The following is a 24,733-nucleotide window of genomic DNA, read 5'->3' on the forward strand; positions in this document are numbered from 1 at the left end:
ATATTATTCAGTCATTAAAAAGAATACATTTGAATCAGTTCTAATGAGGTAGATGAAACTGGAGCCTATTATACAAAGTGAAGTAAGCCAGAAAGAAAAACACCAATACAGTATACTAACACATATATATGGAATTTAGAAAGATGGTAACGATAACCCTGTATTCGAGACAGCAAAAGAGACACAGATGTATAAACAGTCTTTTGGACTCTGTGGGAGAGGGAGAGGGTGGGATGATTTGGGAGAATGGCATTGAAACGTATATTATTATATGTGTAATGAATCGCTAGTCCAGGTTCGATGTATGATACAGGGTGCTCGGGGCTGGTGCACTGGGATGACCCAGAGGGATGGGATGGGGAGGGAGGTGGGAGGGGGGTTCAGGATGGGGAACACATGTACACCCACGGCAGATTCATGTCAATATATGGCAAAACCAGTACAATATTGTAAAGTAATTAGCCTCCAAATAATAATTTAAAAAAGAGTTATGCAAGGACTTCCCTGGCGAGCCATTGGTTAAGACTCTGTGCTTCCAATGCAAGGGATGCCGGTTCAGTCCCTGGTCAGGAACAAAGATGTCCCATGGCACAGGGCATGTCCAAACAAACAAAAAAAAGTGCAAACATTGTCACAGCCAGCCCTTGGGAAACATCAGGGTTTAGAGAGAGTTCCTGAACCTCAGTGTCCAAGCCAGCAGAGAAGAGCAGCTCTAGACAACATGGTTGGTCCCCAACGGGGTGTAAAGGTTTGAACTGAACAAGGAACAGGCATTGAGTTGCCAAGGTGTGACTAACATTCACTGAGGTCCTGTCTATGCTAGGCTACCATTTCTTTTCCTAACAACCCTTACAGGTAGGTGGTGGTATTTAGACATTTTCAGTTTGGCAAACAAATTTGGGAGGAGAACTTGTCCAAAGCTGGGGCTCAGGTCTAGGCTCATGCAGCTCCAAAGGCTGTTTTCTTTTCAGTGCCATTCCTTTAAGAAAGGAAGAAGAAAGAATCCCACTCCTTAGCTCTGGTGGCTGAGCAGAATCTCTTGCCCATTTGAGGAGTGTCCTCAGGGCTCTTAGAATTAGGGATCTTCCGGGGGAGGATTTGGTGGTTCCAAAAGGCAGAAACCTCCTGCAGCCCTCCAGCTCTCACTAGACCCAACAGGGCAAGGCAGACTGGTGGTCCCTTTGGAGTAGTTGAATCCTGCCCTTATCACTCAAGCAGATACAACTTCAAAGTTCTTGTGAAGGAAACTTGGTTTAGAAAGTTAGGAATAAAATTCAAGATTCTTTAGAAAAGCTATTTCTTCTCTCTTTGGGGAGAAAGTGCGGAAAGAAATAACTTACCAGAACCTGTAACCAGAAACTTTGGGCTTAAAAAACAAACCAAAAAAAAAAAACCAAAATAAAACCCTGCAAAACAAGTGATTTAGAAGGCCTCCAGGTCTGTGCCCAACTAGCTGTGTAAAGATTATTTTACCTGGCCTCTATGTACCTCCACTTTCCTTGTCACAAATATGGTTATATAGAGTGGGGGGAAGAATGGGAACTTATTATTTAATGGGTCCAGAGTTTCTGATTGGGACAATGAAAAAAAAAAAGGAGATAGTGATAATGGTTGTACAACATTGCAAATATAATGCCACTGAATTGTACACTTAAAAATGGCTAAAATGACAAATTTTGTTTTATACACACACACACACACACACCTGGGGAAGGAAATGGCAACCCACTCCAGTATTCCTGCCTGGGAAATCCCATGGACAGAGGAGCCTGGCAGGCTACAGTCCATAGGGTCATAAAGAGTTGGACACGACTTAGAGACTAAACCACCACCATATACATACCACAGTTTATAAGAGTGAAAAGGGAGATGGGTAATACTAGTACTGACATTAAAAATTATAGAGAGGACTAAATGGCATAATTCCTGTAAAGCCCTTACAGAAGTTCCTGGCATGTGAGCTGAGCTCCCATCCTCTTTCCCCAGGTCACAGAAATGCAGGGGGATAAACATATTACACAAAAAAGCCTAATGGATTAAGAATTGTGCCCCTGGAGAAGGAAATGGCAACCCACTCCAGTATTCTTTCTTGGAGAATTCCATGGACAGAGGAGCCTGGTGGGCTACAGTCCGTGAAGTGGCAAGAGTCAGACGCCTTAGCAACTAAGCCAACAACAAGTTTATGACTTGCCAGGCAACAAATTGATGCACCCAAATGAGCAACATCCCCAAACACACTCAACAACTACAATATAAATTTTCTTATCTGTGACCTCTAGTTTGACAGAATGGCTCCAGATTAAAAAAAGATTGTAAAAAGTTTAATTTTTCATGTTCTCTCTGCTGCCTTTGATTAGTCCTTTACTCTCTTCCCACTTACTTGCCTATTTTTCGTGGAGCTTTGAAACATGTCTTTCTTTACACAATGACTTGGAGAAATTTCCAATATAGTTCTTTCTTTTCGGAAAGAATAACATCTCACTGGTACATCAGGTCATTTTATCATCATATGGCTCTATTATTTTCCTGACTCTTTCCAACTGACTGCTACTGCACCCTGTGGCAACAGAGCCACAATCCAGACCTCTGGAAACTGACCAAGAATTTGGAATCAAGCATGCTAAGGAGGAAACTGAAACCTACAGAAAATAGAATGGGCATTCTGTCTCTGATCTGTTAACCATAGAGAAGTAAAGATTCTGTGGTAATTCAGTTCAGCTCAGTCGCTCAGTCATGTCCGACTCTTTGTGACCCCATGAACCGCAGCATGCCAGGCTTCCCTGTCCATCACCAACTCCCAGAGCTTACTCAAACTCATGTCCATCGAGTCAGTGATGCCATTCAACCATCTCATCCTCTGTCATCCCCTTCTCCTCCTGCCCTCAATCTTTCCCAGCATCAGGGTCTTTTCAGATGAGTCAGCTGTTCGCATCAGGTGGCCAAAGTATTGGAGTTTCAGCTTCAACATCAGTCCTTCCAATGAACACCCAGGACTGATCTCCTTTAGAATGGACTGGTTGGATCTCCTTGCAGTCCAACGGACTCTCAAAGAGTCTTCTCCAACTCCACAGTTCAAAAGCATCAATTCTTCAGCACTCAGCTTTCCTTATAGTCGAACTCTCACATGCATAAATGACCACTGGAAAAATCATAGCCTTGACTAGACAGACCTTTGTTGATAAAGTAATGTCTCTGTGGTAATATATAAGGCAAAATTGATATTAAGACTAGGGAGGTGGGAGAGGGGTTCAGGATGGGGGATATATATATATCTGTGGCTGATTCATGTTGATGTATCACAAAAACCATAATGCTGTAATTATCCTCCAATTTAAATAATTTTAAAAAATTTATTACACAGGGGCCAGGAGGGCAAATTGGTACAAGCTCTCAGGAGAGCGGTTTTACATGTATCAAGAAACTTATAAACATATATTATACACCCTCTGACCTAGAACTGCCCCTTCTAAGAATTCAGCATAAATAAATTATGGATATTTGCAAAAAATTAATTACAGGGATCTTCATCACCATGTATGTGTGTGTTTAAGTTGCGCAGTCGTGTCCAACTCTGCGACCCCATGGACTTTAGCCCGCCAGGGTCCTCCGGCAAGAATACTGGAGTGGGGTGCCATTCCCTTCTCCAGGGGAATTCTCCAGGATTGTCCCAACCTGGGGTTCAAAACTGGGTCTCCTGCATTGCAGGCAGATTCTTTGCTGTCTGAGCCACCAGGGAAGCCCCCAAAATAGAATAATAGGGAAGAACTGAAAATATGTCCAAACGGGACCTATTAAATTACCGGATATCTTTATGATGAAGCACAACTATTAAAAATTATTGTAACAAGATATTTAAGGACTCAAAAAGTTAACAAATAAAATGTAAAATAGTACTAATACTGTCCCATTTTTTTGAAGACATATCAGCATAGACAAAATAATGGAAAAAATATTGTCTCTGGGTAGTAGTAGTGTTGGGATTTTAGTCTTTTTCTTTGTGCTTTTCAGTATTTTCCAACTTTTCTATGAAGATTGTGCATTATGCTAAGATAAATTATAGTTTTGTGTGATCTCAGTCTGACATTTATACCTGCAGCAAGTTTTGGGGAAAGAAACAGCTTTAAAAAGCAGTGTTCTTAAAAAAAAAAAAAAAAAAAAGCAGTGTTCTTAATCAAAGAGTGACTGAAATGGTCTCATTAAAGAGAAAAGGAGTGACACTAACCTCTCTTAGAAAGAGGCTTGGACAAAGAGCCCAGTGAACTGAAAATAATTTCTTCCCCAAATTCAGTGAATCAAGGAAAGGTCAGCTTGGGGATTCCCTCCTGGCAGTGGTTAGGACTCAGCACTTTCACTGCTGGGGCCTGGGTTTGATCCCTACTCTGCATGCTAGGTAAGATACTAAAATTTCTCATCACAAGGGGAAAAGAAAGAAACTTAAAAAAAGGAATGGTCAGCTTTCCTCAGCCTCTGGGAGCCTGGTGTGCCATCACAACTTAGGCCAGCTTCCTAGAGGGGTTAAGTACTAATATGTAGATAACTGAAACAAAAGTTTTATAAAAATATGTGTCATTATTAATTTTTTAAAATGCTGGTCCCAACCTACTAAGTTAGTTTAACAATCCACTGATGAGTCAAAACCTTTGTTAAAGTTTGAAAACGTGCCCTTAATAACACTTCAACCTTTTTCAAATTACTATGGTATTTTAACTTGGAATATTTAAGAAATTGTTGTTCCCAGCTGTTGGGTCAGAACATAAGCTCCATCTTTTATTGACCAGTTAATCACAAACAAGCTTCCTCCCACCTCAGAGCCTTGTTTGCTCATCTGTGAAATGAAGATAATGTGACGATATCAGAAAGCCCTCTAATGAGCTTGTGTGCCCAGATGGACTCCTGGGCAGGCTTCACTGTCAAGGGATGTCCAAGAGTCTCTGGCTGGATCTGAAGAATCAAAACAATAGGACTGGGACTTCCCTGGCAGCCCAGTGGTTAAGACTTCTGAGCTTCCAAAACGGGCCGTGGGTTCGATCCCTGGTTGGGAAATCAAGATCCCACGTGCCCTGTGGCGTAGCCAAAAAAAAAAAAAAATTACAGGACCAAGCTGACCTGGGAACGTTGTGGATAAAAGCAGCTCCCAGGCTGCCATTCCGCCTGAGGCCTGTGAGCTATGTCAAGGTAAAAATGTCTCTGACCAAAGTAGTCAAGAGCAACTGAGGGTTTGGGAGCTGTACAAGCCAGAGGAGTAGCAACAAAAGGGAAGAAGAGAGCTCAGGCCTCATTCTGTAAGTACTTAGGTCAGAGCTTTTGGTATTGCCCAGTTCTGTGCCTACTTAGTCACATGCACTTCTGGGCTGAGCAATTTTTTTTTTTTTTTTAATCAAAGGATAATTGCTTCACATTATTGTGTTGGTTTGGTCTGGCCAATTTCTGTATCAGTTATCTATCGCCTCAATAATGGTGTATAACAAACCCAACCCAAAACTCAGAGTTAAAACAGTAAGCATTGATTTAGCTCATGAATTTGCAGGTCACCTGGCACTTCAGATCTTTGCTGGGCTCACTTAGATTCTGTGATTGAATGTGTATTGGATTAATGACTCTGCTGACTTTTGACTATGCTGTCTCTTAAGTCTGGGGGTAGGCTGGCTGGCTGTCAGCTGGTCTTGGCTGTGAAAACTGGCAGCTTGGCTGAGATGCATTTGTCTCATCCCCCAGCAGCAGCAGTTAACTTGCATGGTATTTTAACATTAGTCTCAAGTTGCCTGTGGCTAGTGTGACTGCCCAAGAGTGTGGCTCAGGCATCATGGAAAATTACCTGTGTCATCACCATGAGCCCCAGGATGAGGCCTTGCATACAGTAGATGCTTAATAACTGCTTCAAATTTAGCCTCTTTGTAGTGACCAGCTGGGCTGGATCAAAGTGAGGCAAAGGAGGGACTTGTCTAGTGATCTAGTGAGCTCCCAATGCAGGGAGCAGAGGTTTGATCCCTGGTCGGGAAACTAAGATCCTTCATGCCTCACAACTCAGCCTTAAATGTGGGCTTCCCATGTGGCTCAGTGGTAAAGAAACCACATGCCAAGCAAAAGACACAGGTTCAATCCCTAGACTGGGAAAATCCCCTTGAGAGAAAAATGGCAACCCACTCCAGTATTCTTGCCTGGAAAATCCCATGGACAGAAGAGCCTGGCGGGCTATGGTCCATAGGATCGCAAAGAGTTGGACACAACTTAGCAACTAAACAACAACAGGGAACTGTATCCTGCATACTGCAACTAAGATCTGGTGCAGCCATATAAATATATATTTTTTAAAGGGGAGAAGGCACCCAGGGCACTTGCTAGACCCCCAAAAATGAGCACCTGCTTAAATTTTGCACCCTTCATTTGTCTCTCCTTAGCTCCTGCCCTGGTGATAGGCGTGGTGCTCTCAAAGCTCGTGAGAAATTAGTATAGAGAAGTCACGGTCCCTATCTGAAGAAGACAGAGGCTACAGTAAGCTGGCTGTTCACATTTCTGGACTTACTAGCAGCTGAGGGTTTGGGAGCTGAGCAACCCAGAGGAGAATCTAACAGGCCTCACTCTGGGTCTCCCAGGGTCTGGTCATTCTGAACTGTTACCACACCATTTACCATAGCCACTTCCCACTGGTATTAGGGTGTAGTAAAGAATTTAACTTTGGGGACTTCCGTGGTGGTTCAGTGGCTAACACTCTGTGTTCCCAATGCCAGGGCCCTGGGTTCAATTCCCAGTCAGGAAACTAAATCCCATGAACCACAACTAAGAGTTCTCATACTGCAAATAAAAAACAAAAAACAATCCACATGTCACAACGAATAAAGAAAGATCCACCACAGCTAAAATAAACAAAAAAAAAGTGAAATCACTCAGTTGTGTCCAACTCTCTGTGACCCCATGGACTGTAGCCTACCAATCTCCTCAGTCTATGGAATTTTCCAGGCAAGAATACTGGAGTGGGTTGCCATTTCCTTCTCCAGGGGATCTTCCCAACTCAGGGATCAAACCCAGGTCTCCTGCACTGCAGGCAGATGCTTTACTGTCTGAGCCACCGGGGAAATCAAATAAACAAACAAATATTAAAAAAGAAAAAAAGAATACAACTTTGCCCCAAAAGGTCATCACCCTTTCTTCTGGGAGCTAATCTGTAAACCTTTGGACTGTCATGTCTGATAGGAATATCTTTGTTTGCCTGGTGCCCTTGGCAGGGTCAGATAACAGCAGTGTGAGTTAGGGTGGGGCTGTGAGCCACACCCACACCATGATGAAGGGTGGGAGTTTTGGAGTAATAGCTGGAGTCTTGAAGGGGTTGAAAACTGCCCCGAGGTGGACAGTTAACCATTTATTTTTTAATTTATTTTTAATAATTGCTTTACAATGTTGTATTGATTTCTGCCATACTTCAACATGGATCAGCCATGGGTATACATATGTCCTTTCTCTCTTGAACCTCCCTCCCACCTCCCACCCCTTCCCATCCCTCTAGGTCGTCAGAGAGCACTGGTTTGAGCCCCCTGAGTCATATAGCAAATTCCAACTAGCTACCTATTTTAAGAGTTAACCATTTCTATGTAATGGAGCCTCAATAAAGACTCTGGCCTGGTGATCTTCTCTAGGTGGCAGCATTCTGTACATATTGTCATCCATGGAAGCTAGCAGAAAAATACTGTCCTGACCCCATAGGGAGAGGGCAATGGAAAATCTTAGATCTGGGCTTCTTCCCTTGGGCTACTTTATGTTTGTTTTTTTTTTTTTTATGGCTGTGCTGGATTCTCCCTGCTGCTTGCGGGCTTTCTCTAGTTGTGTCGAGAAGGGGCTACTCTCTAGTTGTGGTTTCTCTTGTTTCAGAGCACCGGTTCAAGGACCTGCTGGCTTCAGAAGCTGCAGCTCGTAGGCTCCAGAGTGTGGGCTTCAGTAGTTGTGGTGCGTGGGCTTAGCTGTCTGAGGCACGTGGTATCTCCCCAGAGCCCGGACCAAATCCACGTCCCCTGCATCGGCAGGCAGACTCACCCACTGTACCAACAAGGAAGTCCCCTCCTGCCTGTTTTAAGTTAGGTCTTTTTGGTTGAGCTGTAGTTCTTTTTTATATTCTGGATACTAGCCATTTGTCAGATATTTGATTTACAAAATTTTCTCTGTAGGTTGTCTATTCACTCTTGACAACGTCCTTGTTTATTTTTGCTTTCTGGGTTTGTTTGTTTGTTTGTTTTTTGGCCACGCCATGTGGCTTTAGGGAATCTTAGTTCCCCAACCGGGATTGAACCTGGGCCCCTGGGAGTGGAAGCACAGAGTCCTAATCACTGGACTGCCAGGGAATTCCCCATAGTGTCCTTTGATGTACAGAAGTTTTTACTTTTGATGGAATCCAATTTATCTACCTTTTTCTTCTGTTGCCTGTGCTTTCGGTGTCATAACCAAGAAACCACTGGCAAATTCAATGTCATAAAGATTTTCCCTTGTGGTTTCTTCTACAAGTCTTACAGTTTCAGTTGTTTCAGTTCTGGTTCTTTTTTTTTTTTTTTTTTTGTCAGTTCTAGTTATTTAAGTTTTTAAAATATTTTTATTTATTTCGGCTGTGCTGGGTCTTCCTTGCTGCTCACGCTTTTCTTTAGCTGTGGCAAGCAAGGGCTACTATCTAGTTTCCGTGCACAGACTTCGCACTGTGGCTTCTCTTGTTGGAGCACAGGCTCTGGAGCCTGCAGGCTTCAGTAATTGCGGCTCCCAGGTTCCATAGCACAGGCTCAATAGTTGTAGGCCACAGGCTCAGTTGCTCCATGGCACGTGGGATCTTCCCAGATCAGGGATCGAACCCATGTTTCATGTATTGACAGGCGGATTCTTTACCACTGAGCCACTATTGAAACCCCAGTCACTTATTTACAAACATATGCACCTTGGATTTGCTTGCTGCTGGCTCCAAGTTCCATACACTTATGGCTTAGAGCAGTTATCAACATGAGCAGGGATCAGAATCACTCGGAGAGCTTGGGAAAAGAGATGCTTCCCATTCCTTTTGAGTTTCTGATTTAAGAGGTCTGGAGTGGGCCTGAGAATTTGCTTTTTTTTTTTTTTTGGTCATGTCTCAAGGCTTATGGGATCCTGGGTGGTGAAAGATCAGCGTTCTAACAGACTTCTCTAACAGGTGGTCCAGTGGTTGGGAATCTGCTTGCCAGTTTGATCCCCAGTCCGGGAAGATGCTGAAGTTGCAATACTTGGGCCACCTGATGCGAAGAGCCGACTCTTTAGAAAAGACCCTGATGCTGGGAAAGACTGAAGGCAGGAGGATAAGGGGACGAAAGAGTGACAGTCAAGTGCTCGCTTCGGCAGCACATATACTAAAATTGGAACGATACAGAGAAGATTAGCATGGCCCCTGCGCAAGGATGCCATGCAAATCTGTGAAGCGTTCCATTATATTTATAAAGGAGAACAATTCAGTTAAAAAAAAAAAAAGTGACAGTCGGACACGACTGAGTGACTAAACTGGGAAGATTCCACATGCCTCAGGGCAACTAAGCCGGTGCACTGCAGCTACTGAGGCTGCATGCCCTGGAGCGCAAGTTCTGCAACAAGAAGCCAAAGCAATGAGAGCAGCCCCTGCTTGCCACAACTTGCCGCCACTTACAGTGATGAAGACCCAGCACAACCGATAAATAATCAACAAAAATGAATCAAAATAGAAAAAACAAAACTCAAGAGTCCTAACCACTGGTTGTTCGGTTGCTCAGTCATGTCTGACTCTTTGAGACCCCATGGACTGCAGCTCACCAGTCCCTGTCCATCACCAACTCCCAGAGCTTGCTCAGACTCATGTCCATCGAGTTGGTGATGCCATCCAACCATCTCGTCCTCTGCTGTCCCCTTCTCCTGCCTTCAATTTTTCCCAACATCAGGGTCTTTTCCAAAGAGTCAGTTCTGCGGATCAGGTGGCCAAAGTATGGGAGTTTCCGCTTCAGCATCAGTCTTTCCAATGAATATTCAGGACTGATTTCCTTTAGGATGAAATGGTTGGAACTCCTTGCTGTCCAAGGGACTCTCAAGAGTCTTCTCCAACACCACAGTTCAAAAGCATCAATTTTTCAGCGCTTGGCTTTCTTTATAGTCGAAATCTCACATCCATACATGACTACTGGAAAAACCATAGCTTAGATGGACCTTTGCAAAGTAATGTCTCTGCTTTTTAATATACTATCTAGGCTGGTCATAGCTTTTCTTCCAAGGAGCAAGCATCTTTTAATTTCATGGCTGCATTCACCATCTGCAGTGATTTTGCAGCCCCCAAATATAAAGTCTCTCACTGTTTCCATTGTTTCCCCATCTATTTGCCATGAAGTGATGGGACCAGATGCCATGATCTTAGTTTTCTGAACGTTGAGCTTTAAGCCAACTTTTTCATTCTCCTCTTTCACTTTCAACAAGAGGCTCTTTAGTTCCTCTTCTCTTTCTGCCATAAGGGTAGTGTCATCTGGGTATCTGAGGTTATTGACATTTCGCCCAGCAATCTTGATTCCAGTTTGTGCTTCATCCAGCCCGGCGTTTCGAGTGATGTACTCTGAATGTAATTTAAATAAGCAGGGTGACAATATATAGCCTTGACATACTCCTTTCCTGATTTGGAACCAGTCTGTTGTTCCATGTCCAGTTCTAACTGTTGCTTCCTGACCTGCTTCTGACTTCTCAGGAGGCAGATAAAGTGGTCTGGTATTCCCATCTCTTGAAGAATTTTCCAATTTGTTGTGATCCACACAGTCAAAGGCTTTGGCATAATAAAGCAGAAATAGATGTTTTTCTGGAACTCTCTTGCTTTTTCAATGATTCAACAGATGTTAGAAATTTGATCTCTGGTTTCTCTGCCTTTCTAAATCAAGCTTGAACATCTGGAAGTTCACAGTTCACGTACTGTTGAAGCCTGTCTTGGAGAATTTTGAGCGTTACTTTGCTAGCATGTGAGATGAGTGCAACTGTGTGGTAGTTTGAGCATTCTTTGGAATTGTCTTTCTTTGGGATTGGAATGAAAACTGACCTTTTCCAGTCCTGTGGCCACTGCGGAATTTTCCAAATTTGCTGGCATATTGAGTGCAGCACTTTCACAGCATCATCTTTTAGGATTTTAAATAGCTCAACTGGAATTCCATCTCCTCCACTAGCTTTGTTTGTAGTGATGCTTCCTAAGGCCCACTTGACTTTGAATTCCAGGATGTCTGGATCTAGGTGAGTGATCACACCGTCGTGGTTATCTGGGTCATGAAGATCTTTTTTGTATAGTTGTTCTGTGTATGCTTGCCACCTCTTCTTAATATTTCTGCTTCTGTTAGGTCCACACCATTTCTGTCCTTTATTGATAGACAGAGTGCCTGAAGAACCATGGACGGAGGTTTGTGACATTGTACAGGAGGCAGTGATCAAGACCATCCCCAAGGAAAAGAAATGCAAAAAGGCAAAATGGTTGTCTGAGGAGGCCTTACAAATACCTGAAAAAAGAAGTTAAAGGCAAAGGAGAAAAGGAAAGATATACCCATTTGAATGCAGAATTCCAAAGAATAGCAAGGAGAGATATGAAAACCTTCCTCAGTGACCAATGCAAAGAAACAGAGGAAAACAATGGAATGAGAAAGACTAGAGATCTCAAGATAGAGATACCAAGGGAACATATCATGCAAAGATGGGCACAATTAAAGTACTAGGCTTTTCTAAAAAGTAAATTGGGTTTAAAGACATTAAATACAGGTGTATGTGGCCAACCTTGTGGAGTGCGAGTCTACAGTTATGGTATCATTGTTGCAGGCAGAGCATAGTTCCCCTTATGGTAAACTGGCCCCAGATGAGCCCCTGGGCTGAGAGCCATTTAGTTTGTTTTTTTCAGTGACATGGGAAGTTATTCATCTGGTGTGAATGATGGACTGGAGCCGTTCTCTTGGACCTCAGTGCATGAGTTTGTCCATGTCAGTCTATTTTCCTCCAATGTATAGGGCTTTTATTTTCTGTGACCTCCGTGGTGGTGGGTAGAGAATTGTGGTTCCAAGACACAAAATACTTAATATCCTGGTGTCAAAGTCAGTCTCATAAATCAGCTTTTATCTGCCAATGCACCAAATAACCTAGTGCACAGCCTAATCATTGCAACTTAAAGCTCACCTATATAAATTCTAAATTTTTTTTTAAATTGGTCTTCCAGGACCCCTCTGCCCTTCCATCAATCTGAACTCCAAAAGGATGGAATCGTGTATATAATATGCAACAAATCCACACCTTGGCATTCCTTGGACTCAAAATGTGCCAACACTGTTTCTGTAGTATAGAAATATTCAACTTCCCTGTAAGACAACCATGCCGCAAACTTACTATTTGGCTCAAAAGCTGTGTCACTTCCACTCTCGCTTCAGTCTCCTTGCATTACTGTAAGCTTAAGATAGGGCGTGTGAAACACGGTATCCGCCTCAAAGTAAGTATTCAATAAATGGCTATTCACATTTCTATTTTGCATCTCTGCAGTCCTAGTTTACAAAGGCTGCTGTCTAGTTTGATTAACTTCCTAAACCTCAGCTGCTTCCCTCTACCCTTAGCACCAATTCAATCATTCCTCCACCAGTACCTTGCCGTTTGCCGGAGGCAGAAATCAAACCAGGTCCCTACCATTGCCAAGCTCACAGCCGACTAACGGGCTGTAATCAAGGTTTCCAGTGTTCTAAGGAGGAAATGGGGAGGGGACGACTGAGACTTAGGGATCTGCGGGGCGGGTGGGGAGGAGGCAGTCATTCAGGGCAACTTGCATTGCCTGTATAAGCACGGGCAGGGGAGTGGGAGCGGACTGCAGCTGGACCCTTAAGGACTGTGCGGATCTGGGGGAGGCGACAGGACGCAGGCGCTGGAGGAACTTGAATGCCCGGCTACGAGATCGGAGTTCCTGCTGTTAGCCAAAGTAACCTGGAGCAGCTTGTGCCAAGGAGTGAGGCCTCGGCCCAGCCAAGTCACCTTGCAGGCGGGTCACAACACAAAAGCAAAAGGCGGACCCCAAATCCAAGCGGACTGGAAAATACCCAGCCGTTAAGGAAGGAAGTAACCGCAAACCTGTGACCGAACCGCAGAGTAACTCCCAGCGTTCTCAACGGCGGGAGGAGCCGGAAACTACCAGCGCCAGGTGGGTGGGCCCGGCGGCTGCCAAGGGGGCGGTGCCGGCTCTCTCACGGCAGCTGATTGGTCGGCCCGGCGGTGGTGGAGGCTGCGCGTGGAATCGTCACCTCGGCCTGGTGAGTCCTGAGTTCGAGCCTGGGCCTCGTCGGCTCCGCAATTGTCCCTAGGCTCCCGGCCGTGACTCCCTCGGGCCGGCTCCACGCTCCTGGCCTCCCGAGGCATGATCTGGGTGGGGGTGCCGAGCGAGGCCGGGGCCTCTCCTTGGGCGGGCTTCCACTCTCAAGTTCCCGGCTGTCTAGCCAGGACCCCTCGGGGATACTTTTGTGGGGGAGGGACGAGTCATGCACTCGGTCCATAGAGAAAAACAGTGCGGGGATGTGGCGGGGAGGACTGTCGAGTGGAGCAGGTAGAGGCCCCCGAACTGAAGCCCAGTGGGAGACGCCGAGGAAGCCCAAATCCTGGGCTGGAGGATTCGACGCCGGGGTCCCCGGAGGGGGAGGGAAAGGAGGAAGGAGCCGTGGCGGGGAACACGCGGGGTCTGGAGCTCGGAGGAGAGGCCTTAGCTGGTCGGAAATTGAGTTAGAGGATGAATGCAGGTGGAGGATGAGACCGCCAAGTCAAAACCCTTGAGTTATCTCCATCCGAAGAATGGGTTGATAAGAGCAGGAGCTAGCCAAGGACAGCCATAAAAGCGTGGTCCTGGGGAGCGGGGCGGGGGGGGGAGCCGCCCCACCCCAGTATACAACGCATCAGTTTTAAGGATTGTATAGTTTTTGGCAGAGCATGAGCCCACACCACGATAAGGCATGATGAGGCCTAATAAATGTATTTTTGGTTTGGTCATTACTTCGGTAAACCGAAGACATAATTAATATCTTAAAGTTTTTATTATGGAAGTGTTCAGACTTACACAGAAGTATAGAAAAATACAGAAAATAGCATACAATTTAGAATCCTAAGTACCACCTAACCTCCACCATGAATGGCCACCCCCAGTTGCATAACATATACGTGTCAGTACGCCTCAAATCCATACTGATAAACTTGTTTTGTTTTTTTTTTCCATTCATGTTTAGTGGGTATAAAGGTTCCATTTTGCAAGAGTGGAGAGTTCTGGAAATTGCTTGCACAACAGTGAATGTAATTAACACAACTGGATTGTACACTTAATGATTAAGTGGTAAACTTTATGTCATGGGTTTTTAACCACACACACACAAAATGTCCTTTCAAATTAGAAAGAAAAAAAAACACTAGGGAATTCTCTGGCTGTCCAGTGGTTAGGACTTGGTGCTTTCACAGTGGGGTTCCATCCCTGGTTGAGGAACTAAGATCCCACAAACCCTGGGGCAGGCATTAAAAAAAAAAAACAAAACAAAACCTAGTGCTATAAATTAAGAAATAAAATCTGAGTTCAAGTGTGCAATGGAAAATAACTCGTTGCCAAGTAGAGACCCATAGAGTTGTATTTTTAACTATGGAGGCTCTGAAATGAACCTGTTGGTCTGGATGCTGGACCTGGCCTGGGATGGAGTTAAGCACTAGTGGTGCCCTATGGTTTGTACTAGAACTTGAAGGGTTGGGCCAGCCCAGCTGTGAGTCCAACTTCTCCCAAATATTCCTGTTTTTTTTACAGTCTGAGGCACACTTTTTTCCCCCTGGCTGTAGCAGCTTGTGGGATCTTAGTTCCCAGACCAAGGATTGAGCCCTGGGCAGGGAAAGCAGAGTCCTAACCTTTGGACTACCAGGGAATTCCCTGAGGCACACATTTAATCCTTGGGTAAGCACCTGTGCAGGGCTTCTTGGGTGGCTCAATAATAAAGAATACACCTGCTAAGCAGGAGATTCAGGTTCTGTCCCTGGGTGGGGAAGATCCCCTGGAGCAGGAAGTGGCAACCCACTCCAGTGTTCTTGCCTGGGAAATCCCATGGACAGAGGAGCCTGGTGGGCTACATACAGTCCATAGGGTTTCAAAGAGTCAGATTTGACTGAGAGACTAAACAGCGACAAGCTTCAGTACTGCCCCGTGCTTTCATTCAGGGAAGGGTGAGTGAAGTGTGAAGTCGTCTCTTTCCACTCCCATTCTTTAGAGTTGCCCTTGGTAGTCTGTCTGTAGTGTGACATCTACCCTCTGTCTCCCGAATGTGCCACAGGTTAGTCCTTTACACTCTTAGGGCAGCTGGTGTTAACTGGGAGGTGGCCTTCCATATTCTAGTTCTTTTCCAAGTGAGTCCTGCATATATGACCTTGAAACTTTGCTTCTGCCTGCCCCAAACAAACATACAGAACAAACTGCAGACCAAGAAAGTAACTGCCAGGTTTGGGTTTTTGGCTCCTTGTCTTCCTCTCAAGGCTTCAGAACCAGCACTTCTCCTGGAGCTCAATTTTCTTGATGCGAGTTGGCATTTATTAGAAAACTAAACAGCCCATCAAACTTGCATCTGAAATTACTTTTTAAAAAATTGTCTTAAAAAGACGATTACATTAGTTATCAAAAAACAGATTTTTAGAACTATTCAGGAAAAAACTAGATATTTGATCACATCACTGAATGTCAATGATAGTAAGAAGGAACTAGTGACAAGGTCCCTGATGAATGATGACAAAGAGCAAAAATTAGATTCAGTCACCAGGTAGATGTGCTTAGTGATTGATGTTGAAGTTTATACACTCAGAACTATCAAAATGATCATTATTAAAATATCTGAGGAAAAAAGTTTTTGCTCATATGTAGCTCACCCTTTAATTTCCTTTTTTTTCCCGATGGAAATAATTGTGATTTTGGATTAAGTGAGGTTTCTTAGGAATGTAGCCATCATGTTACGTCATAACTGCCTGTACCCAGGAGGGGATACAAAATGAATGAACCGTTTTCTTATGTTTTCCTTTGTAGGGAAGATGGAAGAACTGAGTCAAGCCCTGGCTGGTAGCTTTTCTGTGTCTCAAGATCTGAACAGCACAGCCGCCCCACACCCCCGCCTGTCCCAGTACAAGTCCAAGTACAGTTCCTTGGAGCAGAGTGAGCGGCGTCGCCAGTTACTGGAACTGCAGAAATTGTAAGAGAGGTTTTAACTCCTTAGCTTCTCTCTGTAGGCTGGCAGCTGTGAACCACAGAGGAGGCTCCAGGCTTGTCTCTACAGAACCCCCTTCAAAGTGGACCCTCTGTAGATTGTTCTTGCTCACAAGGTCAGGAGGGATAAATCCCGGCAGAGGTAGACATCCTTGACATCCAGAGCTTGGGAAAAGACGAGGAAGTAGGGAGAGACTGAAGTTTGAAAGCAAAAGCTCAACTATCTGGTTAACTTTTTCTTTTCTTTTTTCCTGGCAGCAGTACTGAGCTTTGCAGTTTAAGGGCTTATGAAAGTCACGCCCAGACTTCGATTCCCCACATTCCCTGTGTGGCTTCTCCTGCACTCTGACTTCTGGCTTTGGTGTGGGCTTCCTGTCTTCCTTCAGCCCAGATGTTTCTGTGGAGCCCTTGGGAGTTCCAGACAAATAATTCCACAGGGAATCTGAGGAAATGTCTTCCATACACTTCAGCCTCAGTGCCAAGCTGAATAAACAGGGAAAGAGAGTTTATAGGATAGCGAGTGTTTGAGACTGGGCCGCGCTGAAGGCGAGGCCTGTCCTTTTATTCTCAGTGCAACACAGGCCTCTTCTAGGTAAGGAATTAAGAATTAGGAGAAACTGTCAACAGCTGCAGTTTCGATGCAGTCTCCATTTTGCCCACTGCTTCATTGCTAGATGTGTGTAGCAGAGCTGGTTCCCTGTGGCTTCTGGGTTGCTTGCAGATTACATTCTCAGATTGCTCCTTCTCCATAACCTCCACAGTTAATTAATTGTGATTAATTAGTTTGGAATAGATAATACATTCATATGGTTCAAAATTCACAATACATAAACGAGTACATGGTGAAAAATCTGTCTTTTAGACATCAAGTTCCTTTCTCTCTCTCACTCTTTTTTTTTGGTCACACTGAGCAGCTTGCAGGGTCTTAGTTCCCCGACCTGGGATCGAACCCAGGCCTACAGTGGTGAACACGCCGAGTCCTAACCACTGGACTGCCAGGGAATTCCCCACATCTTATAGTATACTTGTTACAGCTGATGAATAAATGTTGATACATTATTATTAGATTTCCTTGGCTCTTCTAAGTGGTCTTTTTTGAAAGTTAGGAGAGATGCATTGCTGATTCTCAGAAAGCCGCAGAAGCTGTCCCTATCTCAGACTTCTCACTGCATCCCAGCGTTTCCTCCTTGCAGTCCCTGAGAGCCTTCAGACTGAAGTCTGCCAGGCAGAGAAGTGTCAGCTCTCACCTACATGGAGATGGGCGTCTAGGGTGGAGTGGGAGGGAGTGGGATCAGCCACTAGCAAAACTTGAAAATTCCTTTAAATACTGTACTTTGCTTGTTCCTAGGAAACTCTGAAGAAAGCCGAGTGTGCTTAAACTGGGTTTCCTATTTAAGGTCTGTGAGGAGGTGGTCACTAGTTAAGGCTTACAAAGGAAATTCTATCATCTCTTACTCCCACCACAATTTCCAAATTTCTCCTGAATTTAAAGACTTTGAATTACATCTGTCACATTGTAGGGTGTCTTCCTGTAAGACATAAAGACCTGGCCTTTTGCCTCTCCCCCCCTCCAGAAAGCGGCTGGATTACGTGAACCATGCCAGAAGACTGGCTGAAGATGACTGGACGGGGATGCAGAGTGAAGAAGAAGAAGAAAAGAAAGATGATGAGGAAATGGACATTGACACTGGCAAGGAGTTACCAAAGCGCTATGCTAATCAAGTAAGTGGTCCAGAGAAGATTAGGTGTAGCTGGTCCTGCTCCATTTACTGTGCAGTCAGAGCTCTTTACTTACCATGAACAGAGAGGAACGAGATAGGAAGAATAGGAACTGCATTGAGAGTGCTGATGTACAGAATGTTTCTGAGATGAAGAGATGGGTTACAGCTCTGTGTGCTGAGGGGTGTCGCTGATGGAATCTGAATAGTGGGTTTCAGAATCATCACCCCATGCTGTTGGCAAAGGCTTCTGGCCTGCTGCCAAAACCCCCCTGAGCTATTGATAAGCTAGTTGATTTCATTCTTGTCTTTCTTTACTAGTCATTATACAGATGTTTTGGATTAGACCTGCCCAGCCCAGCACTGTGCCCCACTCCACCTCCCAGGTATCTTTCTCAAGTGATGGACTAATATGCCAGTCTTGGATCTTTACATTCAGGTGGTTGGAGGTTGGAAGTACAGCTGCCCTTGAACACTGGGAACTGCCCAGCACCCCCAGGCTAGCCAGCTGAGGTTGAGACCACTATAACAGACACTATAGCAAACTTCACTTAGTGTCCTGCTGATTCCAGAGGAGAAACCAATGTGGCTTGTGGTGCCAGAGGGGAGGCAGGCATGGAGACTGTCCAGTGCTCTAGGCAACCCAGGTATTGCAGAGGTAGGGCATGTATCTGAGTGGGGCCAGGGGTCTACCCTGCTATTGCATACTTCTCTCTGTAACCCAAGTGTCTTGTCACCTCAGCATCCTCTCCTACTTTCAGAATATGGTTCCTGGGTACACACACTCCCATTCTCTTCCTCTGCCTCAAATATAGCACAGACGACATCTTCTGTGACAAAGTACAGTTGAGTTCTGTGGAGCAAGCCTTGTGCATGCGGAATCTTAGTTCCCTGACCAGGAATTAAACCTGTGCAGTGGAAGCATGACTCTTAACCACGGGGCCACTGGGCAAGTCCCCAGCAAACATTGTTGAAGGCCCTGTTCTTTGTTAAGCTAGGCTATGCTCAGAAAGTAGACATGGGCTGGAAATAGCCCGTGCACTTCTAGAGTAAGTGTAGAGTATGTTTTTTTCAGTAAGAAAGTGATATTAACTTCCAGCAGGGAAGGAAGCAGGGTTTCAAAATCAGGAAAAGGTTAATGAAAGAGAAGATAGCTTTGAATTGTGGGTAGGACAGGCAGAGGTACAGAGCATTTCAGGGTGTTTCAGGCAGCACAATAAGGCTGAACAAGAGCCCAGAGGTGGGAGAGGAATATATGATGTGTTCAGGAGGGATGTACAGAGGGTGTGTGCAGATGGAGCAACATAGGGTTGGGGGAGGTATATAGCAGAAATATGTACAGGGATTTAGACTCCGGCCTAGACTGTGAGGAAGCACTGAGAATTTTTGAGCTAGGGGCAGAGGTGGGACTTCATGGGATGACTCCCACATCAGTGTGTAGAACGGCCTGGAAGAGAGAGATTGTGGTATGGAGCTAGGTTTGCTAAAAGAGCTGATGGTGAGTTTACTAAGGGCAGTAAAAGTGTGTCTGGCTTTTTTCATTTAGCAAAAGGATTCATTTATGTTGTAGCATGTGTCCGAACTTCATTCCTTTTCAAGTAATATTCTGTTGTATAGATATACCACATTTGTTTTTCCATCCATCAGTTGATGGCCGTTTGAATTGTTCCACTTTGGGGCTGTTATGAATATTGCTGCTACGAATATTTGTTTACCATGTTTTTGTGAGGACATACATTTTCATTTCTCTTGGATATATACCTGGGAGGGAGTCACTAGGCCGTATGATAACTCTGTGTTTAGCCTTTTGAGGAACTGCCGGACTCTTTTCCAAAGTGACTGTACCATCTTACATTCCCACCAATGATGTGTGAGAGTTCGTTTTTCCGCATATTTGCCAACACTTGTTATGGTCCAGCGTTGTGAGTATAGCCATCCTAGTGGGTGTGAAGTGCTGTTGCATAGTTTTGATTTGCATTTCTCTAGTGACTAATGATATTGAGCTTCTTTGCATGTGTTTATTAGCCAGTATCTTTGGAGAAATGTCTGTTCAAATTCTTTGCCCATATAAAAGTAGAGTTATTTGTCTTCTGTTATTGAGTTGTAAGAGGTCTTTATAAGTTCTGTATGAGATACATGATTTGCAGATATTTTCCTTTATGTGGGTTGTCTTCACTTTCTTAATGCTATTTTTGGCCGCACAGAAGTTTCACAGCTTGATGTAATCTTATTTTATCTTTTGTTTCATCATTTGTGCTTTTGATGTTATATTACTACTATTGTTTAAGGGATTGTTGATTATGCCTTGGGTTTAAGGTTGAATAACACAGAGGGAGGTGATGTTATTATTAATTGGGCACAGAATGCAGAAGGGGAAGGGTGGGTGTTTCAGGGATGGGAAGTACTTGGGGTACAGAAGGGAATGAATTCTGTTTTGGATATGCTGAGTTTAAGGTACAGAGAGGACCAGCAGAGAAAGAGATACCAAGTAGACAGCTGGAAATACAAAACTGGAGCAAAGGAAAGAATTCTGGAGATGAAAAAGAAGAGAATTAGGCGGCATCTTCTTTGGAATGACAAGTAAAGCTACAGAAGTAGATGAGATTCACCCCAACGGGGGATAGCATCTAAGAGGAAAGAAAAGGGGGACCCAAAACAGCCCTCTGAAGATTATTTACATGTTTGGGAGAGTGTGTGGAGGACTGTTTGGAGGAAAAATAGAAAAGTGGTGTGTCACGGGGCCAAGGAAGCGTGTGTCGAGGAGAATGTGACTGGAGCATCACACCAGGAGCGCAGGAAGGAGGGGGAGATGCGGGGATAGAGATGCTCGGCTGCAGCGAGGTCAGGCCGGGGTGTGAGGTAGGAAACCTGGACTGAGGGTGTCAGAGTGGGAGGGAAGGCAGTAGCAGGAAATATGAAGTGTTCATAGTTAGAGAAAGTGGAAGAGCTTAATAGAAATGTAGAGTGTAAAGTTTCATTTTTGCCTTGGATTTGAGGATTAGGGGTTGTGTATTTTGTGGCCTACAGGGAAGGAGAGATGGGAGAGACATAAATTTAGTGGGAGGGATTACCTGATAGGCCAAAGTCTTGGTATTGATGGGAGGGACCAGTGATGAATGGAAGAGTGCAACCCCATAGACGGCAGCCCACCAGCTCCCCCGTCCCTGGGATTCTCCAGGCAAGAACACGAGTGGGTTGCCATTTCCTTCTCCAGTGCATGAAAGTGAAAAGTGAAAGTGAAGTCGCTCAGTCGTGTCCGACCCTTAGCAGCCCCATGGACTGCAGCCCACCAGGCTCCTCCGTCCATGGGATTTTCCAGGCAAGAGTACTGGAGTGGGGTGCCATTGTCTTCTCCTCATGGAAAAGCAGATCTTCTCAAATTCCTTTTACCACAGCCCTTTTTTTTTTTTTTTTTCTTTTTTTGAGGTAGATTTCCTAACATCTTTTGGTGTAGTATTTGGGTCAGTAGTTTGGGACTTGATCTAGTTTAGAGCATCTCAAGGTAAACGATTTTATTCATCTCTGAGGTATAATCCCTAGAACATAATGGTGTGATAAAGGTAGTTGGGGGGACAAAGTAAGGAAAGAAAGAGGGTCGCATCCTCCAGTATAGTAGGTGAGGTAGTGAGAATGTACATGGATGCAGATAATGAAGGTGAGAAGTTGAAGTTCAAGGTGAACAGGAGATGAGTTGATTACTAAGAGCTAGTGAGGTGGCGGTTCCACTGCCACCGTTTTCTGTTCATTCTTTTACATGTATTTTCATTATAATATATACATGAAGTGAAAGTGTTAGTCACTCACTCATGTCCGACTCTCTGCAGCCCCATGGACTGTAGCCCTTCAGGCTCCTCTGTCAGTGGAATTCTCCAGGCAAGAATACTGGAGCAGGTTGCCATTGCCTGTTCCAGGGGATCTTTCTGACCTAGCAATTGAACCTGGGTCTCCTGCCTTGCAGCAGATTCTTTACCATCTGAGCCACCAGGGAAGCCATATATATATATATATTTCTTTTCTTTTGAATATTTATTTGCTGCCTGGAGTTCTTAGTTGTGGCAGGGAGGATCTTTAGTTGCATCTTGTGGGATCTTTCCTAACCAAGGTTTGGACCTGGACCTCCTGCATTGGGAAGGAGAAGTCTTAGCCACTGAACCACCAGGGAAGTCCCAGGACATAAATTCTTTGTCACTGTAAACACAGGAGCAGCATACTCCTGTTGACTGTTTTTGTTTGTTTGTTTAATTTGTAGAAACTTGCTTTACAATGTCGTGTTAGTTTCTGCCATACAGCAACTCGCATCGTCATAATTATACATATATCTCTCTCCCCTCCCTCGTGAGCCTCCCTCCCACCCCCGTTCCACGCCTTTGGATCATCACAGCGCCAGGTGGGGCTCCCTGTGTTAAATGTCCACGGCGGCTTCCCACCGCTGTCTCTGTTACACACGATAGAGTGTGTGTCCGTGCTGTCTCTCAGTTCATCCCGTCTTCACCTGTCGCTGTTCTCTCCCCAAGTCCGTTCTCTAGTCGGATCATCAGCCTCATTCACCTTCAACACCATTTTTTGTGTTCCCAGTTAATGCTCTCAGAGTGGTTAATTGACGTCCCTTCAGATTTGGGGCAGGAATGGATTGTGGTCGTGTGCCCTGTTGGAAAAAGAGCCCTTATCGTGGCTTCCCAGGTGAGTAGCCGCTCCCACGCCCGTGCCAGTGGGCCTGGCCTGCAGCTTTAGGGGTTCTCTGCACGCTCTGTGTTCCTTATCTGTCAGGCAGCTGTGCCCGCCCAGGGATTGAAACGCTTTCCTGTGGGAGGGATTTGGTGAGAACCATCCTTGGCCTGATGGCACCCGTGCAGTGTGGAAGCAAAAAGGGGAGGAGACCTTGATGCCTGATGTAACTGTCTTTCCCCACAGGGTTCTACCAGTGCCTACACCAAGAGTGGCTACTGTGTCAACACGTTTCCTTCCCTTCTGCCAGGAGGCAACAGGCGAAACTCAACAACAGAGAAAGGTGCCTACATAAAGTTGTCTGTTTATTAAGTTTTATAATCAGTAAGAGACAGTGCTTGGTTACTTGCTTAGTTGTTTTAAAGACCCACTTTGAAAGGACACCTTTGAAACTGCACAAGGATACTGTTCTGCCCACTGGGCTCTCCTTCAGGGTCAGGCCTCCTCAGTTGCAGAATAGTTGCCACTTGTGAGGCCGGCTGAATTAAACCCCTGAATTAAAGTCAGTGCACCTTCCCCATGGACTTCCATCACAAGGTGACAGGTGCGATTTTCTGGGGAAAGGTCCCTCAGAAGACCCAAGTGTAACATACAGTAAGCTGTTGCTGGGGCTTCCTGCCAAATTTCCTTTTCTCCTTTATCTTTGTCCTCACCTTAGCTTCTCCCCCACACCTGGGCCCAGCTGAGGAGACTAAAGGTTAAATAACTTGCCCGCGGTCATTCAGCGAGGAGTTGGCAGAGCTGGGCCTACACAATTCTCTTGTCTCTACCAGCTCAGGCTCCCTTGGTGCTTCCTGCTGTCCTCTGTCCTGAGCCCAGATCCCTCCGTTGTTTTTTTTTCACTCTGGCCTGAAATGGGCCCTCCCCTGTCCCCTGCCCTGTTATTTTAGTCCTCGGATCCCACCAGACTGTTCATATCCTGTCTGTTCGTGAAGCATTTCCTGATGTCCAGTCCCCTTTTCCTGGAACTCTCATTTCTCTTAGTTTGTGCTGCACAGTGCAGCTGTTGGTTTTCTCTTTGATCACCTTATCTCCTCAACTGGATTGTAACTTCCCTAAAGGCAGGGATGACTTACAGTTAATACTCCCCACAGAAAGCAGTGCCTATGATAGGAACTCAAAAGTAATTGTCAACTAAAATGGAAAGTTACTTGCCTTCAAACTTGAGCTTCTCTTAAACCTTATCTAAAGATTGAGAGATCCCATGTGGCATGGCCTTGACCCCTCCTGTGCTGACACACCTCAGGCCACCTTTGGGCTATACCAGGCAGCCAGAAAAGGCTGTGAAGAACTTTGTCCCTTAGTGCTGGGGCTTCCTGTGATCACTGAAGGTTGTTGGATGTAGTTCCCAAGCCCCGAAGATGGGGCTCCTTAGAGTATGGTGGAGGGAGCCCTGATGGGAACCGTCCACGGACTTTCTGCCTGCAGACTACACCATCCTGGACTGCATTTACAGTGAGGTGAACCAGACCTACTACGTTCTGGACGTGATGTGCTGGCGGGGACACCCGTTTTATGACTGCCAGGTAAGGACTGATGCTCTCCTCATGTCTTCTCCTGCTTTCTCCTCTCTTCCCAGGAAAGTGGCTCAGCACATGGGTTTGGTCCGTGACCAGCTTCTTGGTGTTTACAGGATGTGGTATATCAAGAATATCACCTAATGTTCCTTGCATCTTTGAGTGTGTTTAAATTAGCTTCATTTCTAAAAAGAGGTAGGAGGAACTAAGGGAGCATAGCTATTCTCGAGGGGAGGAAGGAGAAACAGAGTGGAGGGATAGGCTGGGACTTCGTGGACGCTGTAGCCTCCCCTCTCTCCAGAGTGTGGGAGGCTTGCTGCAGGGAAGGCTGCGGGTGGAGGGGATGCTGCCTCGTGCAGGCAGCACCAGGAAGAGAAAGTGGAATGGTAAGCACATCAGGTAGACTTCTGCCACCCCTGCTCCTTGCCAGCTGCATCCTGACCCTGAATGTCAAGGCCGCCTTAGTATGATGATAAGGGCATGAGTCCCTGAGGGGCTAGCTCTGGAAGCAGATTTTCCAAGTGAGGAAATGCTACCCGCCCAATATTCTCCCCTCA

The 24,733-nt window shown here is 45.2% G+C and overlaps 1 protein-coding gene across 3 annotated transcripts in view; it reads left to right on the top strand.

Moving 5' to 3' along the window:
* Positions 1-24,733, top strand: part of SNUPN (snurportin 1) — a 43,361-nt gene that overhangs the window by 12,778 nt on the left and 5,850 nt on the right. Inside the window, exons 1-6 of one of the 3 annotated variants that reach the window (XM_005695120.2) lie at positions 12,873-13,262; positions 16,040-16,202; positions 17,791-17,938; positions 22,510-22,614; positions 22,846-22,942; positions 24,088-24,185. In XM_005695120.2, coding sequence (XP_005695177.2) covers positions 16,045-16,202; positions 17,791-17,938; positions 22,510-22,614; positions 22,846-22,942; positions 24,088-24,185 — 606 coding nt within the window. In that variant the 5' untranslated portion in view covers positions 12,873-13,262; positions 16,040-16,044. Of the gene's footprint in view, positions 1-12,872; positions 13,263-15,100; positions 15,193-16,039; positions 16,203-17,790; positions 17,939-22,509; positions 22,615-22,845; positions 22,943-24,087; positions 24,186-24,733 lie in introns of those variants that run through there. The other 2 variants (XM_018066121.1, XM_018066122.1) reach the window with 2 other exon arrangements.

This window comes from Capra hircus, chromosome 21 (genome assembly GCF_001704415.2).
Source record: "Capra hircus breed San Clemente chromosome 21, ASM170441v1, whole genome shotgun sequence".
NCBI classification, from domain to species: domain Eukaryota; kingdom Metazoa; phylum Chordata; class Mammalia; order Artiodactyla; family Bovidae; genus Capra; species Capra hircus.